This window comes from Pieris napi, chromosome 11 (genome assembly GCF_905475465.1).
Source record: "Pieris napi chromosome 11, ilPieNapi1.2, whole genome shotgun sequence".
NCBI lineage: Eukaryota > Metazoa > Arthropoda > Insecta > Lepidoptera > Pieridae > Pieris > Pieris napi.
In genome coordinates this window covers 9574750-9598765 of record NC_062244.1, presented here as the reverse complement: position 1 = coordinate 9598765, position 24016 = coordinate 9574750, and the positions used below count along the sequence as shown (strand labels likewise).

Genomic DNA, 24016 nt, shown 5'->3' with positions numbered 1-24016 from the left:
ATATAGCCCCTACCATATTGATTTAACCTTGTTAATATTTAACGAATAACATCGCTAAAAGATAAGAACGGCAAAGGTGAAACACGTTAACGTGGGAAAGGACCAGAGATATCCAAATGCATTGTAAAAAACCAGGTACGTAAAAATAAAGGGAAAAGAATCCTTTTATAAAATTTAATAAATTTATCTACCTTGCCATATTGTATACTGTCAATAAATTAGGATCGACAATATTTTATAGATTGTAATCAAAGCGTGGGACTAGTGCTAGACAGGCTACTTCTAATTAATTTGCGATATTTGTTTTAAAATAACTATAATGAAACTGACTTTGACTTTGATTTTCACATTTTTGCTTTGATCGTTTATTGTCCGAAGATGTCAGCTAGAGTGCTTTTTGTCCTATTGTCTGCAAATCAATCCTGATGTTAATGAATTTATTATATTTGTTAACTATAACTATAGCGTATACCTATTAGCAGAATAAATATACATTTACCTGTTGTCTATTACCCAGTGTATGAATTTTTATATTGTGTTTTAAGTTCTGTTTTCTATATTTTTTACTATATATTTGTTTATCCTGTTTATTTGTACATAAATATTAATAAATTATTATTCCATATTTAATTAATAGCAATAAATTGTTTATAGATTAGCTTAGATAATGTCTGTTAGTCGAACAGTTTAATGTCTAAGTTCAACGTTACAAGACTTTAGTCTACTTTGTGAACTCAAGGTTAAACAAACATACGAAGTTAAAGACAAATCAATGGTACATTGATAAGCAGCACATGTTTTATTCATGTTTGCTGTGGTCATTGTGACGTTGCTCGGTTTAAGCATTCAGCTTTTTAGATTAGTTTTTACGAAGCCGTTAGCCGACAGTCAACGCACCGCTTGCGAGCAGACGCGTCGTCTAGGTGTGAGACGCCCAACATTGGCAATCGATCGCCATAATGCTTTTCAAGAACAAAATATCACAGTGAAAACTCTATATTTATTTATTTATAGTCACCTGTAATTTAGAAACTGTGTCGTGTCTAAGAACTGGTTTTTTAAATCTCTCTAACTCATTTCCATTATGAAGGATAAAAGTAGTCGGTAAGTTTATTTTAACCTGTTTGCTTTTACTTAGATTTAATTTTTTTTCAGCTTCAATATTATCTGTGGTACCGTTTATATATTTTATTTATTTTTAAGACTTAGGTACTATTACGTACTTACGTTTAACAAGGCCTAAGTTGTATAATATATAAAATTATTAAAATATACTATTTACATCCGTTTCATCCATAAAAATATCCAAAAATTATTTGAAATGAATAGACTTGATCGCACTATAAAATACATTTAAGAAATAAAATATGTATAATGCGAAATATTTGCATTTGCACACATTTTGTATCAATGTCCCTTTAAATTTTTAAAACGACGAAAGACGACATATTAATATTATTTGGCCTTGTTTATAATGTGCACGAATATATTAGTCTAACTACATATCGCTTATACATTTAAGCGTCAGTACAAAAAAAAATATATGTATAAGTAAAAAATTTATAAATTTATCTAATTAATAACCCATTGGAGACTTAATTTATACTTTTACTTTGCTGTACTTAAAAAGTAAATATGTAAATATATATTTGAATATTTCTACATCGAAATTAATTAGCTTCGATAAAATTATTGCCAGTCACTAAAGCCGTACCACGCCGTACTTGACTCCATAAAAATAACTATAATAGAAGATATAAAAATATTTACTTAAGACCGAGTAATAGGACGGAGAAACCCAGGTTAAGCATTTGCTTGTCTGTTGAGTTGAGAACAAAATTAACGGCTAAAGTTAACGCTTAATTAACCTTACTTCACTACTAAAACCATTCCACCACCATAAAAACAAAAATGCAAATTAAAATTCTCAATTTTCATCATATCAGCAAATTAAAAAATTCCATTAGTACAAGCCGTCGGAAATATCTGCGAACCTCGCTGGAATGCGAGTATGGAAGCGATTCTTTGTATTATTTGTAAATTTGTAAATAATTTGAATTTTAAATAATGTAAATAATAAGTATTTGTAAATTTCAAGTAGGTACGAGTAAAATATTTTTTATTTTTACATCTTCCATTTTTTTGCTATCTCTCCAGTTTGTATGACGTCATTAAGCCAGGTTCGCAGATATTTCGATTCGACAATACACGCTTGCATCGAGGCATTTTACATTTTTTAAACAATCGTTTAGCGGATGTTTCCTACCTGAACTGAAAACCTATAAACTCACTTCTTAAACAATTGACTTAATGTAATATACTTCTAGTAATTTGTTTAGTGAACTAGTTTTAGAAACATTTAAATTATTGTTGCTTCGATTTTTATGGATCGTTACTTAAATCCAAAAAGTTTAGGATACCAAATTTTAATTTAACTGACTCAACTGTTTGAAACTTTTGACTAGTGCGAACATTTTATTTAAGCTGTAACGCAAATATTGCACGTGTCAAGAAGCTGCTATAAGAACGCAGTGAAGACTTCAGTATCTTACGTCTATTCCAATTGTTTTTTTTATTTTATTTTCGAATGATTCGTGAACTTTAATGGTGGACAGGGACGCCGGACTAAGTGAAAAGGTGGTATCTTCATATATAGACCGTGTTTCCAACACAGCCCTGCGATTCTGTTACTCACTTCACGAACTCACACAGCGGTTTTCGCATCGGCGGTCGCTCTCAAATCAGTCGTGAAGCAGTCATTTTATGATTTGGCATTCTGAAAAGGTGGGAGCTTGTACTTTATTGTTTATCAGAATGCCAAATCATAAAATGAATGCTTCACGACTGATTTGAGAGAGACCGCCGATGCGAAAACCGCTGTGTGAGTTCGTGAAGTGAGTAACAGAATCGCAGGGCAGAGGGGAAATTTGATTGTTGAGGGGCTATTCGAAAATGTATTAAAATTATTTGGAATTTGAATTTCAGTTTACTTACTGTGTTTCGTTAACAATTTCTTAGTAATTACTTCCTAAAACATATCATTTAAGTTATGGGGCATATTTTAGAAAGGCTAAGCTTGGGCATGGCACAAAATAGGTTGGTAAACACTGATATAGAGTAAACTAAAATTGAAATTATTATAAGAGGGGTCTCCCGAAATGTGTCTACGATTAAACTATTAGATCAACTGACTTGACAGGTCCACTCAAGCTGTGTGGTTCTTTCCTCAAAAGACCATTTCAGACTGCAATCTACATAGTCTTCACATAATCTTGTTATGTCTGGACTTTATAAGAGACTGTGACCTCTGAGTTTGTTTCGGCGTTTCTTCTCAGAGTAGTCAGATAGGAAACGTCGATCTCATCTAGTTTAAAAAAAAAATATGTTTGACGTGTAAAAGTGTTTGTACAAACCTACTTACAGAAAATAAATCATTTATCATAACAAATGATGTACATAAATCCTACGTTTACAATCGAATTACATACGAAACTCATTTGCAAAGTCAATTTGTGTTTTATATATATTGTATACGATTACAATATATAAAAAGTTTTACGATTTGTCGCGAAGTTAAATTGTATTTTAAATACTAAGTTTCACATTACGTTCGTGTCCACTTACAATAAATTGATGTTCTTACCGGTAATTTCATGGTAATTTAACAATTATTGTACATATGATACAATGTGTACAAGATAATACAAATATAAACTTCAATTTAGTGATGGTATATTAAATAATAAATAAATGATTTAAGATTAAAATCGACGCTTGGACGGAAAATGTATTGAAGTTTATTTATACTATACCCGTGTATCAATGTATTTTCAATTGGTTTGTAAATATTTACTGAATAGTTATTAAAGCGTAGATGTCCGAATAGGCTTGTAATATGTCCCTGTAATGTAATGACGTTTTAAAATTTATTAGTCTCAGCACGTAGCGTTGCCAGTTTTGCGTGGAGGTTCAAAGTTCGCATGTACTTTAAAAGTAAAAATCTAAAACTTTTGCGTATCTAACTAATGGACAACGTATTACGTTTTTGGCTTTTGTTAAGGTATTAAGATTTTAGCTATTGTTTAATATAAAACGGCACAAAAATCAATATCAGTCATGCTTTGTTTGTCACGGTCGTTTGTAAAATTAAATGAATACTCATTTAACAAGTTTCGGAAATTTTAGTTGGCAAGCAAGATTTAAGTTGGCGCCTAATACTAGTGACCCCAAAGCTGGTGCTTTCCACTCTCATTGAATAGGTATCACAATATAGCGAGGATGCTACTAGAACTAAATATACATGGCCACACGGACCAAACTTATTTTTTAATTTGTTTTAGTTTTCTATTTATGTATTACTAATTATTATGTAGCTTAAGAATATTGTAAATATTATCTAACGTGTTATTAAATAAAATTATAATATTGTAATAACTAGATGTTATAGATATGCTTTTTACTTATATTTTAAATATTGACTAAAGGTACTATTAAGAGTTGAGACTTAACGCAAACTGACTGCCGTGTATCATACATGCGCGGCGGGAGTCATTCTTACCGTCTCTCTTTCTTTCGCAATCTTTCCCATAACTACTGTCGAAAACCTTTTGGCATTCCGATCGTGTGCTAGAATCAAATAAATGAAAACAAAAAGCATTGTTACGAAAAAATAAACAATACACAATTACACACCTCAATAGACCCTTATCGCGAAAGTAAGCCGTGATTACTAATTACGAAGGCGAAAATATGTTACCTCGCGATTTATTCTAATCATATAACAGGTTATTTATTGATTAGGTATGCCACTGAAACTTTACAATAATAAAGCTTATACATCAGAATAACACATAGGCTACAAATTATAAAGATATTGTGTGAATCGTCCAAAATATCAAGTAAGTAGGAAAAAATCTACCATCTGCGAGCTATTCTGGCGTGCGCTGACCGCTAGAGTTACACATACGAGTATGTAATGTATGATGGGAATGTTGAAATTAAACATACTCTGGACTGAAATTTGCTAGGCAACCCATATGGATTATATTTATTGACATATTAAATTAAATATAAAATAAGTTTCATTAAATAAGCATCTCGGTGAAGGTCGTGTATAGCGGGATCTTATACTATAAATGAAAATAGATACTTTTATCCCTTCTGGTATTTAAAGTAGAAAAATTGGGATTAAAATTAGGTGTACCCGTTTTGTTAATACGTAACCTGGATGCGCCAAGATTGTGCAACGGTACTCGTTGCAACGTTATGGTGCGACTGTAACTCTCAATATTGTCAGGATGTTATATTTTTCAAATACGACCCAAAAATTATTCATGTGATAATTTGAATGTCAAAATGTTCGTTCTTTTCTACGCCACGCTATTATAAATTTTTTTTCGTCTATCTTTAATGCTTCGTATTTTTTAGAAAAGAACTCGCCATTTGGATTCATACCCTTACTTAATGGATGTATCCAGTATCTTCTTTGCCGTATTTTTAAGATAGAATAATGTCTTCTTAATAACAAATAAGCAATAAGTTTATTACGATCCATCGCAGAGAGACGTCTATCCACACTCAAAAATCACGAGAAAATGGTTGCCCTACCATAATGCCCTGTTTCGCGACGCCGCAACGCGGCAACGCAACTGCCGATTTTGGCGTTGCGGCGCCGCAAAAATAAGCAGTTTGCGTTATGTGTTTCGGCCCATACAGATTGTTACGAGGTAGGGGATCGGATAGAAAACGCCTAAAACGATAGTGTAAACAAATTCCTCGTTGATTTATTTAAAAAATAAATCCTTGATCTACGGCGTTTTCTATCCGGTCCGTTAGCTTGTAAAAATTTGGTGTCAGAAATGGGATCATCATGATCATCTACTTGGCTATTAGATAGATATTAGATACAGAGATCCAGGTCTGACCTAAAAAAGGTTGTAGTGCCACTAGTTTTTTTAACTAATTTTTTGTTAGAAATAACTAAAACATTACAACAAACAAGACAATAGAAAAATATCATATCCATATGAGATTTTCTTTATTTGAGACTAGCTGGTTTAGCATATGTAGAAGTGTAAGCGAAGATTGTGATATCTATCACGTCAGCAGATTCAGGACAAAATCTGATACGTTTTTACATACGGAAGTAATTCTTATAAGTCTCGTTTCTGAATATCACCCTGAATCATGCAATTATACTGAACCACATAATAAATATTTAAACACAATTTGAATAAAACAAAAAATAACTATACGTAATACTTACTCATTCATAAAATACAAATAAAATATTTTATTAACACGAATCTATGTTGCAATGTTTTTATATAAAAATTTATATAAGAAAACCCTCCTTATTACCTCATTACTTTATTATAACTATGTTTATCAAAATTATGAATATACACGCTCTTGAATCGTTTTTCCTCCTACTATTTGCAAGTTCTTATTGAATTTCGTTGTCTTAGCAACAAAGCTTAATTGTAATAATATGCACATACGAAACAATTCTGAGGCACGGCGTCTTTTATTACGTGATTGCTAAATACACTACATAAAGATCTATACGACGTAATACTATCTCGTAAAATATGGATATCATTCTGAATCATTCTCTACAAACTAATGCCTTGATGGCTCATTACGCCATCAGATTAGCGCTAACGCTCAACTTACATTTAGAGGTTCTAGGCGAAAACTACTTCGGATTAGTAGGTACGAGATTAACTACGTTCTGAACAAAAATCGCCAGAATTATCAGTCGAAACTGTTTTATTATTAAGGAATAATAAAACAGTTTCGAACAGATTTCGCCTTCGAACAGTTTTCGAAGGCGAAATCACGTGAATTGTAGTGACGTCTAATGGTTCTGAATCTGAGGTTAGGTTAGTCATGATAATTAAAAGAATCCATAGATAAAAAATTTGACAGAAAACATCTAGTTCGCGCCTACGACCTCTAAAAGGTAAAAAGACCAAACAAATGTGATTAGTCCATTGAAATGTTACATTTTTTAGGCCTAACCTTGCGTTTTTTAGAGGACGCAATTTTATTTTTTTGATGTGTAGGGGGGGTCAGTGTAAAGCTAAAACCAAGTTTGTGGGGTCGCCACCCTTGTCCCACGGCCGCCATCTTGGAAAAAGGGGTCCAAAAACCACGTTTTTGGCTATATCTCCTAAACTATCCATCCTACATTTAACTTGTAAAGACACATTTTGTAGCAAATCGCTGTGCCTACAATTATGTTTATGTAACTTTTTATCATAAATCCAAAATTTAAAAAGTTATAAGTAAAAAAAGTGAAAATATTTTCTATTTCTAAAGTTGACTAGGTGCGTCAATGCTCATGACAAGCCGATCAAAACAGCAGTTTTACCTTACTTTTAAGATCTCTCGTTTATTTTAAACAAATTTTCCAAATATATATTTTTTTATTTTTTTTTTATTCCTACAATTTTACTTATTGGTATTCCTAGTAGGCCTATTCCACAGACAACTTGCTGATATGGTAATCTTCGATATAATTATATTATCAATCAGTTATTAGAATGGTAGCTAGCTATCACTTTTTTATTTATAACTTTTTGAATTTTGGATTTATGATAAAAAGTTACATGGACATAATCGTAGACACAGCGATTTGCTACAAAATGTGTCTTTGCAAGTTTTATGTACGATGGATAGTTCAGGAGATATAGCCAAAAACATGGTTTTTGGACCCCTTTATCCAAGATGGCGGCCGGGGGACAAGCACGCCAACCCCACAAACTTGGAGTTAAGCTTGTATTGACCCCCCCTACATGTTCCATAAATAAAATTGCGTCCTCTAAAAAACGCAACCCCAAATGTAACTTTTCAATGGACTAGATATGATATTCGGGCGGACCGCTTATATAGGCTTTCCATAGGTAACTGCTGCACTCAGAGTCGTTCCTTAATGGTTTATAGCTTAAGCCGTCCAGTAAAAAAATAGAATTAGTTCACCATTCGTTTTAGTCAAAGCTAGAAAAGGTGTTTCAATACCCTATGCTTATGACATGAAATTTCATAGTCGAGTTTCGTAATGAGTAAGATTTATTATTATAATTACTGTTTACTACAGTTGACAAATTTCTCCCAAAGCAATAATTATTGTTTCCATGTACCCAGAATTTCGGGGTTACATCGCATAAACTAAATAATTATAAAAAATCAAAATTATAATCATGGCAGCTTAACTTTCACATCTATTTATAAGATAAATTTTAGCTAAACAAGCTTCCAAAGACTATGTAAATGAAACTGAAGCGAGACGCGAGTATTTCAATCAGTTATCAAGGCCCATATATTGGAAGGAATTATTGCCTATTGCATAAGGCATATTGCATTCACATAAGAATGTAAGGTAGGTATATAAATTGCAGCTGCCAATGAAAACGAAATCATGCGAAATTCATTTGAAAATATAACAAGTTTCTTTGCTATTTTTATTTGTAACATCCTTTCAGTTTAGTGAATCCGAATAGAATCAACGAGACTTTACAGTTCTCAAAATGACAGATTATTAATCTAGACATTATGATAAATATATTTGATATAAATATTTACCACGTTTAGCTTGCGTCGAACTGAACGTAAAATTGAATTATGATATGTTGCATAAATTACGGTATTATGCGGAAATATGCGTTTCCACGTACTAACTACAAAGTTACCTACATTTCATAATTCATTAGTATGAATAAAATCAATAAGATAAATAAATAAATCGTTTATTTGCCAAGATAGTGATACAATTAGATCGAACAACAAGAAAAATCCGCACAATCAGCCATATATAAATAGGCATGCAAATGTCATATAAATTTTTTGCAATGTCATATAATAAAAACATTAACATAATGTCATTTATAATTGTTAAACTTATGGTCTAAATACTCGCTCACGCTATAAAAGCACCTTGACTTTAATAACCTAATCACCTTCCCCTTGAAAACATTATAAATAAATAAAGTCAACTCTATTAAATAATTCTCTTAAATTTTGACAACTGTCAATTATCACTTGACAAATGTCAATCGTTATGGATTGTCACTTTAAATACAAAGCTTTAATCGCTTGTTTTTTTTCATAGTCAGGGAACTTTTTTAAAATCTTCGCGGAACTCATAATTAATTAGGCAAATGACTGTAAAAACTGCAATTAATCCGTTGCAACGTGTGTTCTTTGGACCTTGACGAATTTCATTAAATATTCCGGCGGCAATTTGACAATGGCAAGATTAACTCACGGTCATGAACTGACAGGAGTGGCCTAAACATTGCTAAATAAATTGTGATATCTCTCATATTATGTTTGGAGGTCATTTTGCGAAATTAATGTCAATAATTAGCTTGAACATAATAATCTATTAAGTACCAACAATATAAGTTTGATATGATAACGAAAATTGACACGATGGCCGTTTTTACGTTTCCGACATTTCAAATCATCTTGATAATTGCTGTGTAATAGTGACTATTTAGTTACTACATATAAATAATCTTATATTTTAAATTTTAAGTACCATATTTTTAAGTAGATAATACGTTGTAAGTTGATTTTATGTTTGAATTCGAATTAAAATTTGGTAGTAAGTTATTTATAAGTTGTCTATATTATATATATTCTTTTTTTAAAGACAATTCACACCAATTGACCTAGTCCCATACTAAGCTGGTGAAGCTTGTGTTATGGGTACTAGGCAACGGATATACATACATTTTATAGATAGATAGATATATAAATACATATTTAAACACCCAAGACCTAAGCACAACACCAAATGCTCATCACATCGATGTTCGTCTCAGCCGGGGATCGAACCCAGGACCCATGGATTCGCAGTTGGGGGGTACTAACCACTAGACCAATGAGTCGTCGAATTATTGTTTGGCATATAATATGCTGTAAATGTATAACAACAAGTGAAAATAAGGGAAGACGTGCCTATTGGGCATGGGTCAGAGGACCATTTTTTTGCTCTTTCATATTTAAGTAATCAGTCAGTTCTTTACCTCTCGCAAATAACATGTTTATGATAAAATGGGTTTCAGGCTTTTCTTACATTTAGCATTTGTGATGATTGCTCTTAAAAATGTGTTAAAATTTAAATATAAAATTTATTGCAAAAATATCGAATACATATAGTATTTTTTTTTTAGATTATTGCTAATATTATATAACTTATGAATCAGTATTCAATCTCTAATTTTAATATCCGCCGACAAGACAAAATCACTTAAATCAAAAGAATTCTAGAGATTTTTGCATCTCATTATAGTTTTTTGTACACATACAATTTAAACGTTTTTATGTGTTTCTTTTTATTAAAATGATATCTTATTGTTGATTATTACTGTCATTAACAACGCCTATCTAAAAATAAACTTGTATATATACCTTTCTCGTATTGTAACGTAATGAGTGAGGGAGAAATATTTTTACTACAATGTACCATACGTCTAAGGGTCCACTTGCACGGACGATTATAATCAAGTTTTTTAATTATTTTATATTTTATATATTATTATATATTAATAAATGTCTTTCTTGTAAATTAAATTACCGCCACCATGGCTTTAAAGGTCTCACAAATGCCGTAGGTGTTGCGTTCGATGCCTAGCTAAATCATGTTGTCGGCAGGCCTATGAACAGACTCAGAAATGTTTGCTCCATGGGTGGCTATGGTGATGATAATGATACTAGGTTTCCCTTGTAGTAATCTGTCACGTTACAAGAAAAGCTTATCAACTAATGTCAACTTCAATAGGTCTACGTGTTATAGTGGATCATGAATCAAAAATGGCTTCAATATTTTTTCTTAAATAAACCTTATACTATACTCCCTACGTAACGAATTTGTGGGGGCGTGGTCCTTTCGTAAAACGTTACGATGCGGGGCGGGGATTTAAATTACGCGTTATTGTTAATATTATTTTCGACGTTCCAGTACTTTACACCACATAATGGTAACTTTTAGGTATAAAGAGTCACTTTGGTGGTCGCGAAACGTTTTACTATTGGGTACAGAAAAACGTTACTTGGGGAGGGGAGGTTAATAATCTCCAAAAATTGCGTGACGTAATACTTGAACGCTCCCTAGTACAGTTCCCGAAAGTAACTTTAACACGTCAGGATACTGCACGCTTGTATACAACTTACACGTAGGGACGGGTGAATGGGTCATTTGATAACTGTATCACGTCAATTAAATCAGTTGAGAGCAAGAGCCCAAGGAAGTGCATTGTTTCAAGTTGTAAATAATGGTGTTCTCATTATTCGGTTATGTGGTCTACTTTCAACCGAAGTTCCGCGTCGTTAGAATAGAAAGGTTTGTACATACAAGCCTACGTTACTGTGCAGGACAGGACCCATCAGTTACTTTTTAAATAACCACTTATCACCCGTGTGAATCACTTATCACCACGACGCCTGGCATTCCAGAACACAGCGCTTTGTAAGGCAATTTCTGAGACGCATTACCTCTTTGTGGAACCAGCTACCAGTAGAGCTTTTGCCGATACGACTTAAGGATCTACAAAAAAAGAGTACCATTCCCTCAAACACACACACACGAAAGCCACCCGTTACAGGTGCAGAAACCACAATTATAGTCATTAATTTAAGTATAATTAAGTCACTAATTATCTGGTAGCATGCGCCACAGCCACAGTTCTACACCAGTCCGGATACTATCTACCTTCGTACCTACTAAAACAAAACAGGTTTTCTTTAATGTCTCATTTTATTGTTCCCTTAAGACTCGTACAATTATCACACTACATATGTTGCGGTACCTTTTATTAATTACATCATTAAAATAAGATTAAACAACTTAATATTTTCAATTTTTAATACAAATATCAGCGAACGGATGTTCTTACTTACGTACGTCCGCCGATGCGAAAACCGCTGTGTGAGTTCGAAAAGTGAGTTACAGAATCGCAGGGCTGCTCGCGTCTTCGCATCCGTGTCGTCTTTTTCTAATTATTGTAAATCCATGGATGATATTACATTTTTCCAATTATAACCATAACGCTTTCATTATTTAGAGTTATATAGACAGGTTAAAATATTAACAAACGCGGTTTTACGCTTTAGTAAGAATTGCTTCTAACTATAGGATTTTAAGCGTGAACAGTGGGAATTGTTATATGATTTCTAAGATTCAATCGTATTTTATAGATTACAATGATTATTATCTTATCGATTACGTAAAGATTCTTCAAGTGTTAACAAGTCATTGGGCTTGATTCATACAGGAACTCTTTTTTATCAATGAGATAAATAATATTATCATCACTACATAGTATAAAACAAAGTCGCTTTTTCTGTCCCTATTTCCCTTTGTATGCTTAAATCTTTGAAACTACACAACGGATTTTGATGCGGTTTTTTTTAATAGATAGAGTGATTCAAGAGGAAGGTTTATATGTATAATAACATCCATTAAATAGTGGAGAAGTACTGTTATTTTTGAGGTTTCTAATGTGATGTCGTAAATAATTACATTTTTTCCGCTTACATTGCAAACGCAGGCTGAACCCTACGAGTTTTATCAAAATAATGTACTAAGTATTGTACACATTGAAAAGGTCTACAGAAAAGTCCGTGATGGTATATGTCTATCTCTTATGGATAACCCACAATAACTTTTTTTTGTCATTTACTTTTTACGACAAATAATGGCTAATTTTCGAAGCGATTTTAACCAATACAGCATTAATCCTTAACCAATTAAATACCTTGAATACATTGTTCATTTAAATAGATCTATATGGCCCTTTACACCGTATGATTTAAGTGAATATTTTCGAAGATATTACAGATTTAAAAATTGCGGGACGTAGCGTTTGCGGCGGTACCGGCCAGCCGCAGTTTTTCTGTAGTGTATTTAGTATCAGCATTGCACCCGTGCGAAGCCGGGGCGGGTCGCTAGTATGATATAATCGAAACACGCAAACTTGAATTTTTAAATCGTTCCTATCTCTTTCGAATTATAGTCTCGTTTTTCTAAATGTCAAATCTAAAAAAGATGTTCTGCTAATACTCCCTTCAAGTTTTATAAGTATGTAAGTCAACCAGCGTAATTAGCCGTTCAATCAACAGCCTAGCCTCTTAACTAAACAGCGCCATTTAGCTAATGGCAGTTTGTCTGCGACATATACGTAATTTTTGAGTTCTTTAAAGCCGGTAGCAGACGTTAAAGCTATTCATTAAAACAGTAGATCAGAGCCCTCACTCTCTAACTTCCAATAGCGATATAGACAGCGATTCCAATGTCAATAATAAGATTTTGTTCCGGTCGATCCCAAGGTTGCAACATTAGCGCGCGGTGTAGTCGGGCGGGCGATGATAGCTATTTGATCATTTCTTGACTATGATGTATAAAATGTGTTGGTTATTTATAATTATCTATTTATATCTTACGTATAATCGAGTATTCTTTAAGATACAAATTCGACAAAGACAACACAAATTTGAATGTATATTTTTATAGTTCCAATAATAAATTGTTAAATAACAGAACAATCCTGTTAAATCATGGTTATTTATCAATTAATCTAGAATTCATAGTATTCCCATATCCATACCAGACATATTATTATACATATGATGTCGTTTTTCGATAAGCTTTCAAGTTCAAGTTTCAATCGACCCAGATTTGGAAGCGATATAATATCTATTGAATAGCGGTTACGTCATTATAGATATAACACTATCTGCCTACAATTTGCCGAATGACAATCCGGAATTTAGAAGTTTCGTAATATTTCGATTCGATATTTGCAATGTCACCGCGAAAAGCAAAAGACAAGCTATTAGTCTAACTTTTTGCATATCAAGACGTACATAGTAATATTATTTTATAGTAGTAGATTAAAATATGTCACGTCTCAATTAAATCTATTCTCCATATACAGTATACACATTTTTATTTCATGAGACGAATACAAGTAAGGTCCGTATAACACTAGGGTCCGTAGACAAGAACCGAAGAACCACAATTATTTGTATCTTGTATAAAATTTGACACTTGACCATGAATCAGCTAACCAAATATAAAACAATTAACACCGTTCTTAAGGTCACATAAAAGTTAAAAGATTTGCCAACATTCCAAGTATTACGTAAAACCGTGGACGCATATTTAGTGATAACTCAAATTCCATTAACGCAATCACTTCCGTATAAGGCGTCAGTTAATAGATATTGCTACCACGACAATATTAGAGATTTTACATACCTCCGGATAGGATACAATTTTGCTAATATTCCTTAATATAGAAAAAAAATATTCCATTATATTTTTCGACCACGTTCTCCGTCGTGGTTACAAAAGAAGTTGAAATGGAGAAGAGAAGTTTTTGGTATTCTATGTTCCAAACGCTCTAAAAGTACAACTAGTGTTCGTTACGGTAAGCTAGTAAATACAGAAAATTATTCCATGTTTCGTAGGTAAATAAATAATAATATTTTTTACAGATTTAATCTCTCGATTTCTGCTAAATTATGTTACGCACAGGCGCGTCCTTCTAATAATCGACAGATCGGTTGATAAAAATGTATTCGAAATAAAAATCTATATTATACGACTAGATAAAACTTAGATAAGGATTCTCTATGAAACAAGCGGTATGATCACGCGTTTAGCAAAAATAACTCAATTTCAGCGTTTTGGACGCATGAAAATGGCGAATGGCACTCCGCCAGAATATTTTAGATAGGGCTAATTATAACCGTCTAATTAGTATTTCTTTAAGTGACAATTGTTTTCAAATAACGAATATTTAGGGTAATATAATAAAACTTATCCATGAATAAAACTTAAATTTTAAGTTATTTTTTAAGATAACTTTGTTCTTTCGTAGTGATAACATTTTCGTCATTAAATTATGATAACTTTTTATCGATAGTTACATCACCTCATTCTTTTCCTACGTGCTGCGTCATCCTGAACTTTGTCCACGTGAAAACATAAAACATTTAATATTTTCAAAGGCAAATAAGCGGTTTATCATTAAATATCTTTTTTTTTGAAGTTATTCTTTTTTTGGCGCGTTAAGGAAAAATGATGAGAGTAAATTTTTACGATGCGCACGCACACCGTCACAAAAAACCGACACCCTGAAGTTAGCTAACCAACATTAAATTTTGTGACATTTAAATAAATTTTATTTAACTAGATAATGTTATAATAAAACTTTCAATGTATGAAATACCTTTTTTCTATTGTTAGTGTTGTTTTTTCTACAAACGTGGAATACAATTTTTGAAAAGATTTTTATCTTGTTCCGCCTAAGGATAACTTCTAACACGTGTACATAAGTACACACACGTTTTTTAACTTAATTTATTCTTAAAAACTTCTTTCCGTCGTTTTTACTGTCCTATATAGTATACCACAATCCTATGTATCCACATATTTGATATTATATTAATTATTTTTGCAGTGATGGAGCCCACGAGGCTATGCTGTCTCAGAACCAGACGCCAAAGGCCGTCAAAAGTAAAGAGACTAAGAGTTCTGAGGAATATGAAGCGCTGCAGAGTTTCCTTCGCAGCATCAGCTCGACAGCTACATTGCCGCCCTATGTAAAGGGCGAGACGTACTCCTCTGTACGAGGAGTTTTTAACCAGGTAATATAATGCTACAAGCTTTTCTGTGTTAGCTTAAGATTTGTTTAAACGATCGCCATTATTTTATAGTAATATATGTATTAAGTGAGCCCAGCAGGGCTACCCTGTATAACGATGGCGATTTCCAATTATTGATTGAATTGGAAGAAATTCACACAGAAACAACACGATTCCAAAATATTATATACGTTGGAGCAATATCGTTACTATAAGCTGCTATTAAAACACGATTTTTTTTTTGCTGTTATTAAATAATAATGATTATGTCGGCTGACACTAAAACCATTGCTTCAACATTAATAATAAATACTATCTAATTACTGCAGATCAAATAATTTGTAGATCTATTAATATTGGCAAATAAAATAAACCATATAACGGTTTTGAACTAATTCGACTTTGATGTTATTAAATTCAAATGACAATGGCAGCTGATACTAGCGCCAATGCTCCATAATATATTATATGTAATTCAATGTTGAAATCGCTATTGAAGTAAGGGCAGGGCTTTAAAGGCAGTTATAGTAAATTAAATCTGAAATTAGACAAATCATAAAAATGTCGTTAGTGATTATTTTTGTTATGCTAACATTATAAGTTACAAGTAAAAACGAACACTTACACACCCTCTCACATTCCCAATCACACCCTCACACATTACCACACACACCTCAACCAATATTTTTTTTTAGTAAATAGTCTTAGTTTTTTTATTGTTTTAGTAGTAATTCTTCGTATACGTTATATGGTGTTATCCGTTTTGGCTATGTTTTAATTTAAAAATTAGACAATATTAGGTCAGGTGGGGTAAATGCGAGTACCATAACTAGATTGACTTGTTATTTTGTGGTCTTTTACAATTTACAAATAATTTTTACTGTGAATATTAAACATGTTTTAGGCTTTTGTTTGATGTAATTACTTATAATTAATGATGGATGATTACAGATTAATTCTCTATTCCATTTTCCCGATGTAAAGGGGTAAATGTAAAAAATATGTTAAAATTCTAATAGTGTAGATAGTTACTAATCTGGGGTAATTGCAATAAAATACGCAAATAGAAATATACTTTGGTTTTTATTGCAACGAGATTGATGAAAATCTGTCAATCCATCAGATTCAATAAGTTGTCAGAGTGTAGTGCAAGAAGTACTTTACGTGTATAAGAGATGCACGCACTAGTTTATTTTGTGTGTAAACAGTTAAAGTTATGGTATTACATTTGCCCCGTTCATGCATTTACCCCACCTGACTATATTATCTTTAAAAAAAGACTGTGGATTGTCAATAAACTGTCAAATAAAAAAATAAATATTGTATTGATTCTTAGATTTAATATTATATTCTTGAACGGAGTGTTCCGTGTAAATGATATAAATAACATAATAGCCAAGTAATTAGTTTGCCTCTCGAACGCAAACTAAAAACGGAACGCGGAACTGAAAGATTCTTTTGATACAACTAATTAACTTCACTACAAGCTCCTTTTTGTAAAACGAAGCCATTCAACTAACAAGGCAGGCTCATTCTTGGAATTCTGGAAACTTCGTATGACGTAGAGCGGAGAAAGCCGCCATTGATAAATTAATACAAATATTTGTTAGACACGACCCAATAATGACCCATTACCTTGATTAATATGGGATAATACCTCATAGGTTTGGTTGGTCAACGCTAAACGTATTTAGCTGTTTATACGGTTTTCATTAATTTACTATGACGTGGTCTCCTAATAGTACCGCTCGCCATCTGTTTTTTGGTGATTTTCTTCGTAAGGATAAAACTGTGTACTGGCCTTGTGCGTTATATATTTTCGATATTATTTTACGTCAAAAAATAGGTACTAAGTAAAGGTATTGTTTTTATGAGGCAAGCGTTAATAACGAGGCAATTAGAATTTATTACTATGAGCACCATAATTTGGGTTAACTACATACTAAAATTTTACCATACGTTCTTACCGTACGTACAGAATAATACCTAAATACATAAAGCTGTAGTTAAGTAGATTTAGATTGACTATTTACGAAACAAATAAACGCTTATTATTTAAAAATTTGTTCCATGAGATAGTCGGATGAACAATAGTTAGTATTGAAATGAAACTTCTTATATTTTTTTTGTTAATGAATTACAATCATTAAATTTGTTCGAAATTCTCCGATGATAAATTATCAATATTATCATCAACGAATTTCGAGTGATATGCGTAATATCAAGTGATTACAACGTAAATCAATAATCTTATCAAGACGGGTCTCGGAAAAGGTTTCTTAGTTTTGCTATAGATAAGGTCATTTATACATTACCTTACCTTATTATATAAAGTATAAGTAAGATCGTTAACATTTGATTTTAGATCAGATTTTCAACGAGAAACAATCTTATCTCGGATAGACCAACGTTACGTTATGCCTCTGCGCAACGTTAAAACAGTTTAGGAGAGGTGGTTAAAAGCGCGACAGAACAACTTTGTATCTATAAATCCTAGGTGCATATTTTAGGTAACTGTTATTAAGTATAAATTAGAGTACGAGAGTAGAACCCGGAAAAGGCCTTTGTCAAAGCACAGGCTGATAGATAACAAAAAATTCCCATAGTTTACAAGTATATGATACCTACCTTAATACTTTATAGTATATATGTCACCGTAAAATTGTAAAAACCGTTAGATTGTAATCTATCTCGCGAGATTGTAAACTGTCGAAAGATTGTGAACCTCAACGAACTGCTTACAAATTAACGTATTATTATTCGGTAGTTATATGAAATTGTTGGGAAGTAAAATTAATCTGTAATTGACCAAAGAAGTTTGAATTATAACTAAGTTAGTGTAGTACAATCTACCGAATACCGATAACCGATAACCGATAGATTACAATCTAACGGTTTTTACAATTTTACGTTAACATATATATATTAGCCATATAAGGGCTTTTTATTTGAACAAAGTCTGGCCTCTTGTGTGCATCTGTGTCCCCAAAACGAGGGTTCGATTTCCATTAGGAATTTAACAAGATCTATACACAGAAGGAAGACACACACATCTCCGGGTTTTAAATGATGTCCTTTACATTATTTTTTCGTTTTGTTTTTTTTTTGTTTAGATTGTATTTTTTTAACTCTTATAATGAATTTAAACAAAATTTGTATTGTGGTGTAGCGCTTCAGGCATCATATTTAAACCCCTTAGTAGCTTTTTGTGTTTTCTGTACTTTTAGTTTATTTTTTATGTTTAGGCAAAAATCAAAAATATACTGTATTGTTTCAGTGCCTTATAACGTGTGCAGTACTAATATTGGCCACGGGTGCGGGACACCCCATCGGCTTCTCCGCTGTTGCCTTACCTCAGCTACGAAATGAGACTTCTATACTCCGGATAGATGAAGACATGGGATCGTGGATTGGTAAGTTCTGTTCAAAAGCCATCTACGTGATCAATTACCATTAAAATTTCCTTAAACAAAAAACTTATGAGAAAGAAATTACATTCAAAATCGTCGCTTTCTTGAGAGTTGGAAAAATCTAGTAGGGTGGAAAGAACCAGTACTGCGAGTGCCTTAATACTACCAGGGCATCATAGGAAATAAAATTTTCAGTATATTTAAAAACTGAAGAATTTCTATCAAAATTAAAATACTCTACGCATTGAATAACAAAAAAAAAATTAATTAAAATATATATTTATTGTACGGTTCTAGTTTGATTGTAATTATGAGTATTAATTAAACTTCTTAAAGGAAATATTAATTATTTTTAATTGAATATTATGTATCTTTTAATATCTGAGATTATATATTATGAGCTATTGTATTTTTTGCATATTATATCAAAAAAGTAATCTAAGAGTATAATTGTGGACGTAGCAGTCTTTGGACAAAAAATACGGAAACGCAAATGAAATACGAAAGATTGATTACACGACGATTGTGTTTTAAAGCAATGTGTTCAGGTTTAATTAGAAATATAAAATTTTTCAAAAAATATTATAAAAATAACATTTAAAATACTAGAATTGAGCCAACAAATGCGGTGGATGATGATACTGAATGAATACCGGTTCATTCTATATACTATATTAGCCATATAAGGGCTTTAAACTTAAATTAACTTAAAAATACACATGGATTTGTATACCTCCAGGTTTGGGTTGGCCTTTAAAGATGTTCCGTCTCTTACATAATTTATTTGTCATACTATTATAATTGTCATAATACTTTGCTCTCTATTCGTTGCAATGTTTTCGCTTCCTTTTTTGTTGTCATTGTATTTTTTTAAGGAATTGGTGGTGTAGCCCTTTAGGCAGCAAGGTTTAAACTTTGGTAGAGGGCTAGGCACTATTACAGTTCGAAGAGTATTCTTGTATAGACTTTTTAAATACTTGGCAAAAGCTTGTTTGGAAGACTTTCCACCGAATCTTTTCCGACCATGTTAATGTAACTCAATAGTAGTTTATTATGGCTAGCGAGTCCGTCACATTAAGGTAAAATATATACAAAATTTAAACATTCTTTGTTTTATATAGGAATGATAAAATGGTTATAAATTTACATTTACTACCAGTTCGCAAGTCAAGGGCGTAGAGCGGACAAGAACTTAGTTAATGCTCAACTCGAACTAAGTTTAATGATTCTCTTTAACCGGTAACAAATTTACACTTACCTATTTTGAAGGATAAAACGTTACTTAATACTATAATTAACAAACCAGTCAGGTAATTAAGAACGTATGTGACGAAACTCGAATTTCAATCAAGTCTTTATGAACTAAAACAAATGCGGAAAGTCATTAGATCTGTCAAATGACTTCCTATGCGCAATTAATTACCTTTACAAGATACGTTTTATAACGAAGGAAAATATTAATTAAATCAGTAGGTAATCTTAAGGTTTATTATCTTAATTAAAAAATATCTATTTAAATCTAAATAACTATAATAAAGTATCTGTTGTTCAGAATGATAAATTGTTTTTAATCTATGCATGCTGCTTTTTTAATTTCTAGAGTAAATCCTTTTAGTAAAGTTATCGTAAAACTATTTAGGGCACTTTAGTCCGGTAGTGTTAAAAATATCACCTTGAATGCTTTTATCAAGTGGGATCCAATAATCGGATTATCTCGAAATATCATTACCGTTTAGGAATGTTCATAATAATTATAATGCTCTACAACTATACAATTACTGGTATTCCAAGCCACATACGGAAAATGGAAAACTTTCCTCTTCATGTAAATTGATTCGTCTACTGTGCGCAATCAAAAATAAATACAATTGTATAATTAAGGATAACTAAACACTTAATTTTGTCTCTGAAAAAAAATCTTAAATATTAAGTTGATAACAGTTAATTTGTCTTACCTAAGTTTTAAACGCGGTGTTAGAAATTAATTTATCTAGCTTAAAAATAGGTATTCCGCGTTAAATGCTTAAACTAAACTATCACGTAAAACTATTAAAACGAGTAGTTTTCCTCATAACATTTACCACATACTAAACCTTGCATTTTATAACAGTGAATGCGTTAACCAAATAAAACAAACCTTATGGTTATGTGTCCTAAGTGGGGCAAAGAGTATTCAAAAACTGTATCCAATATTATCTTTTCAGTCCAGAGCCCTTATTCTGTAACTAAACCTTGTTTTTTGAAAATATATACTTATGAAATTGAAAAAAATATACTTCTATGTTAATGTATGGGATCTATTTTATATATATATTTAATTTTTGGGTATGATATATAAGTGGAACATACTTATTACACATTATTATACATTATATTTAACGCGAGCCATTAAATTGTTTAATGCATTTACGCGAATTTATAACATAAATAAAACTATTGCTAAATCATTTCAAATGTGGTTAATTAAATGAATTTAATTTTTCTAATAATTTTATAACATTTAACGCGAGTTATTTATAAATAAAACATAGTTCTTAATAATTATATGTAATGAATACATATAGTAATTAATGAAGCATGAAAGCATGTATATTAATTAAGCAATTCCTATAAATAATTATATATAGATGTATTATGTAAGAATCTTACTTTTACGAATTTAATCATATTTGACTGTAAATACATATATATATATACTTTACTTATAACGCTGGCAAAGAAAAAAGTATCATAACTGTAAACAGAAAATATTGTTTTGTTAGGCTTACACAAAACATCACGTCGATTAAGAAAGAAACATTTACTAACACATTAATAAAGATTGAAGTAATTATAAGAGAAAAAAGATTTTAGAGCGCAATGTTAATTTGGCCTCACTCACGTACGCTCGGTACGCTAGCACTGATTTTCAGTGATACCATTATATATGGATAAAAACATACGAATATAGACATATAATTAAGTACAAAACATACTTGTACAATTATATCAAAGAAAACTTGTTTACTTGTCGGAATTTAAAGTTTTTTTTGTTATCTTTGTTTTTTCCAAGTCTCTATTAGGCCCCTCTTTTGTGGAGGCCCAGGATGTAGCCCCTTTTGCCCTCCCCTAAGTCCGGCCCTGATTATATCTGTGTGGTTCAAATATGAACAGGACTTATGTCTTACTCAATACTGTTAGCACTTAGCAACAACGGACATGACCTGTTCATGCAAATGGCGCCTTAGGGCTAAAAAAGTCAAGGCAATCACGTTCAAACACCAAAGCAAGTCGATTGCAAAACTGAGCTAATGTTAATATCAAAATATAGTATAATAAAGGAAATACAAGGAAAATTATGAAGTGCAATTAATTATATTTTATATATAATTAATTTTTTTTTCTATATCATTTTGTTACGTAAATACAAAACAATGGCTTTAAAATAAATTATCTAATTATTTATTAGATTTTATTTTCAAAAATTCCCAGTATGCCCTATAAAATTAGACCGTGTTGCTTAGTGGTTGCAGCGTGCGACATTCATCCATGAGATCGTAGGCTCCACCAATGGACTTGCTGACTTGCGCATTTAATACTCGCTCGTACGGAGAGGAAACCGGCATGCCTTAGACCAAACAAATCGACGACGTATGTTAGGCACAGTCTGATAATATTTTTTTTTTTTTTGCAGAGGCTGATAACCTTGCCTATTGCAAAAAAACAGATACAGAAATATGTGGCCCAGACTAAAAAGGTTGTTACGCTGTGGGTTATTAAAAAAATTAAAACTTTTGAAAGTAAACAGGAGATTGGTTACTTTATAGATGCTATAGTTTCTTAAACTCAAATCAAATTTTAATGTATTTTAGGTATAATAAACAAATGCAATACTTAAAAAAGTACACTTACACACACAATTACAAAGTACTATTACAGATTTTATCTTAAATAAACGGCGTCTGATTAAGTCCCAGGATAGATTAGAGAATTATTGGTATACCTAATAAATAGACTTTATAACTAGATTACGATCAAAAATGTTTTCTTAAAATATAGCTCTATAGTTATAAATATAGCTGTGTGTATATAATATATAGATATAATTTGACACATAACACAATTATAATAATGTTATTGTTTATTATCATAAAATATCATTAGGTTGACGTATACTATAAAACTAGGTATATCACTACGGGGTTTTTAGCGCAAATTATAACAGACGCATCACGTTACATAATTTTTATAATAATTATCCTTATTAGCGTTTTTAGCATAATACTTAAATTACTTCGATTTGTAGTGATTATGCGATTCACAACTATTAAGATTCGTGATACCTGATTAGGTTGAGAAATACACGAACAGATTTCGATATATATGTGCTCAATTGACTCTTTGCTCGTACGGTCGAAGAAAACGAGAACAAACCGGCATGAAAAAAAGCCGTGTATCAAAGTAAATTAATGAAACAGACGCCGAAGTCGGTGGCCACGAGTTAAAGGGTTAAGTCATTGGATAGCTTTAATTGTGATTTTGTAATATGTTTAGTAATTCAAATAGGTCTTCAATAATTGCTTCGTCTTATGTGCCTACAACTAATTGATCACATAAACATTTGCAAAGGAATTTTTTATTTATATAGAGTTCACACGTAACATCGCTCATATTTGTATTGTATTACTGTTAGTCTAAACTTTGCATGTTATCACGTCAAATATGCATGTTAATAATATATTATATATTTTATTTATGTAAGTCTAAGGTTTTGTCGTAATTTATGCCTTCCCATAAATTAGTAGTGACTCGTTCATTAGGTGTTACGGTTATTTAGTCGCGATTAATGGTGTGATGTGTGAAATAAGTTCACTATAGATACGTAAAAAAGTCCTCCACTGCTCTTACTTCGTTCTCTGATTAATAAATTATTATATGGCACGGTGCAACGAGCAGTTCTTTTGAGATGA

General features: G+C 31.7%; 1 protein-coding gene across 2 annotated transcripts in view; it reads left to right on the top strand.

The window, feature by feature from the left end:
• The first annotated feature begins 868 nt into the window (after window positions 1-868).
• Window positions 869-24016, top strand: part of LOC125053630 (facilitated trehalose transporter Tret1-like) — a 28492-nt gene continuing 5344 nt past the window's right edge. The window contains exons 1-3 of one of the 2 annotated variants that reach the window (XM_047655077.1): window positions 869-1104; window positions 15474-15660; window positions 18935-19070. In XM_047655077.1, coding sequence (XP_047511033.1) covers window positions 1085-1104; window positions 15474-15660; window positions 18935-19070 — 343 coding nt within the window. In that variant the 5' untranslated portion in view covers window positions 869-1084. Of the gene's footprint in view, window positions 1105-11226; window positions 11351-15473; window positions 15661-18934; window positions 19071-24016 lie in introns of those variants that run through there. The other variant, XM_047655076.1, reaches the window with a different exon arrangement.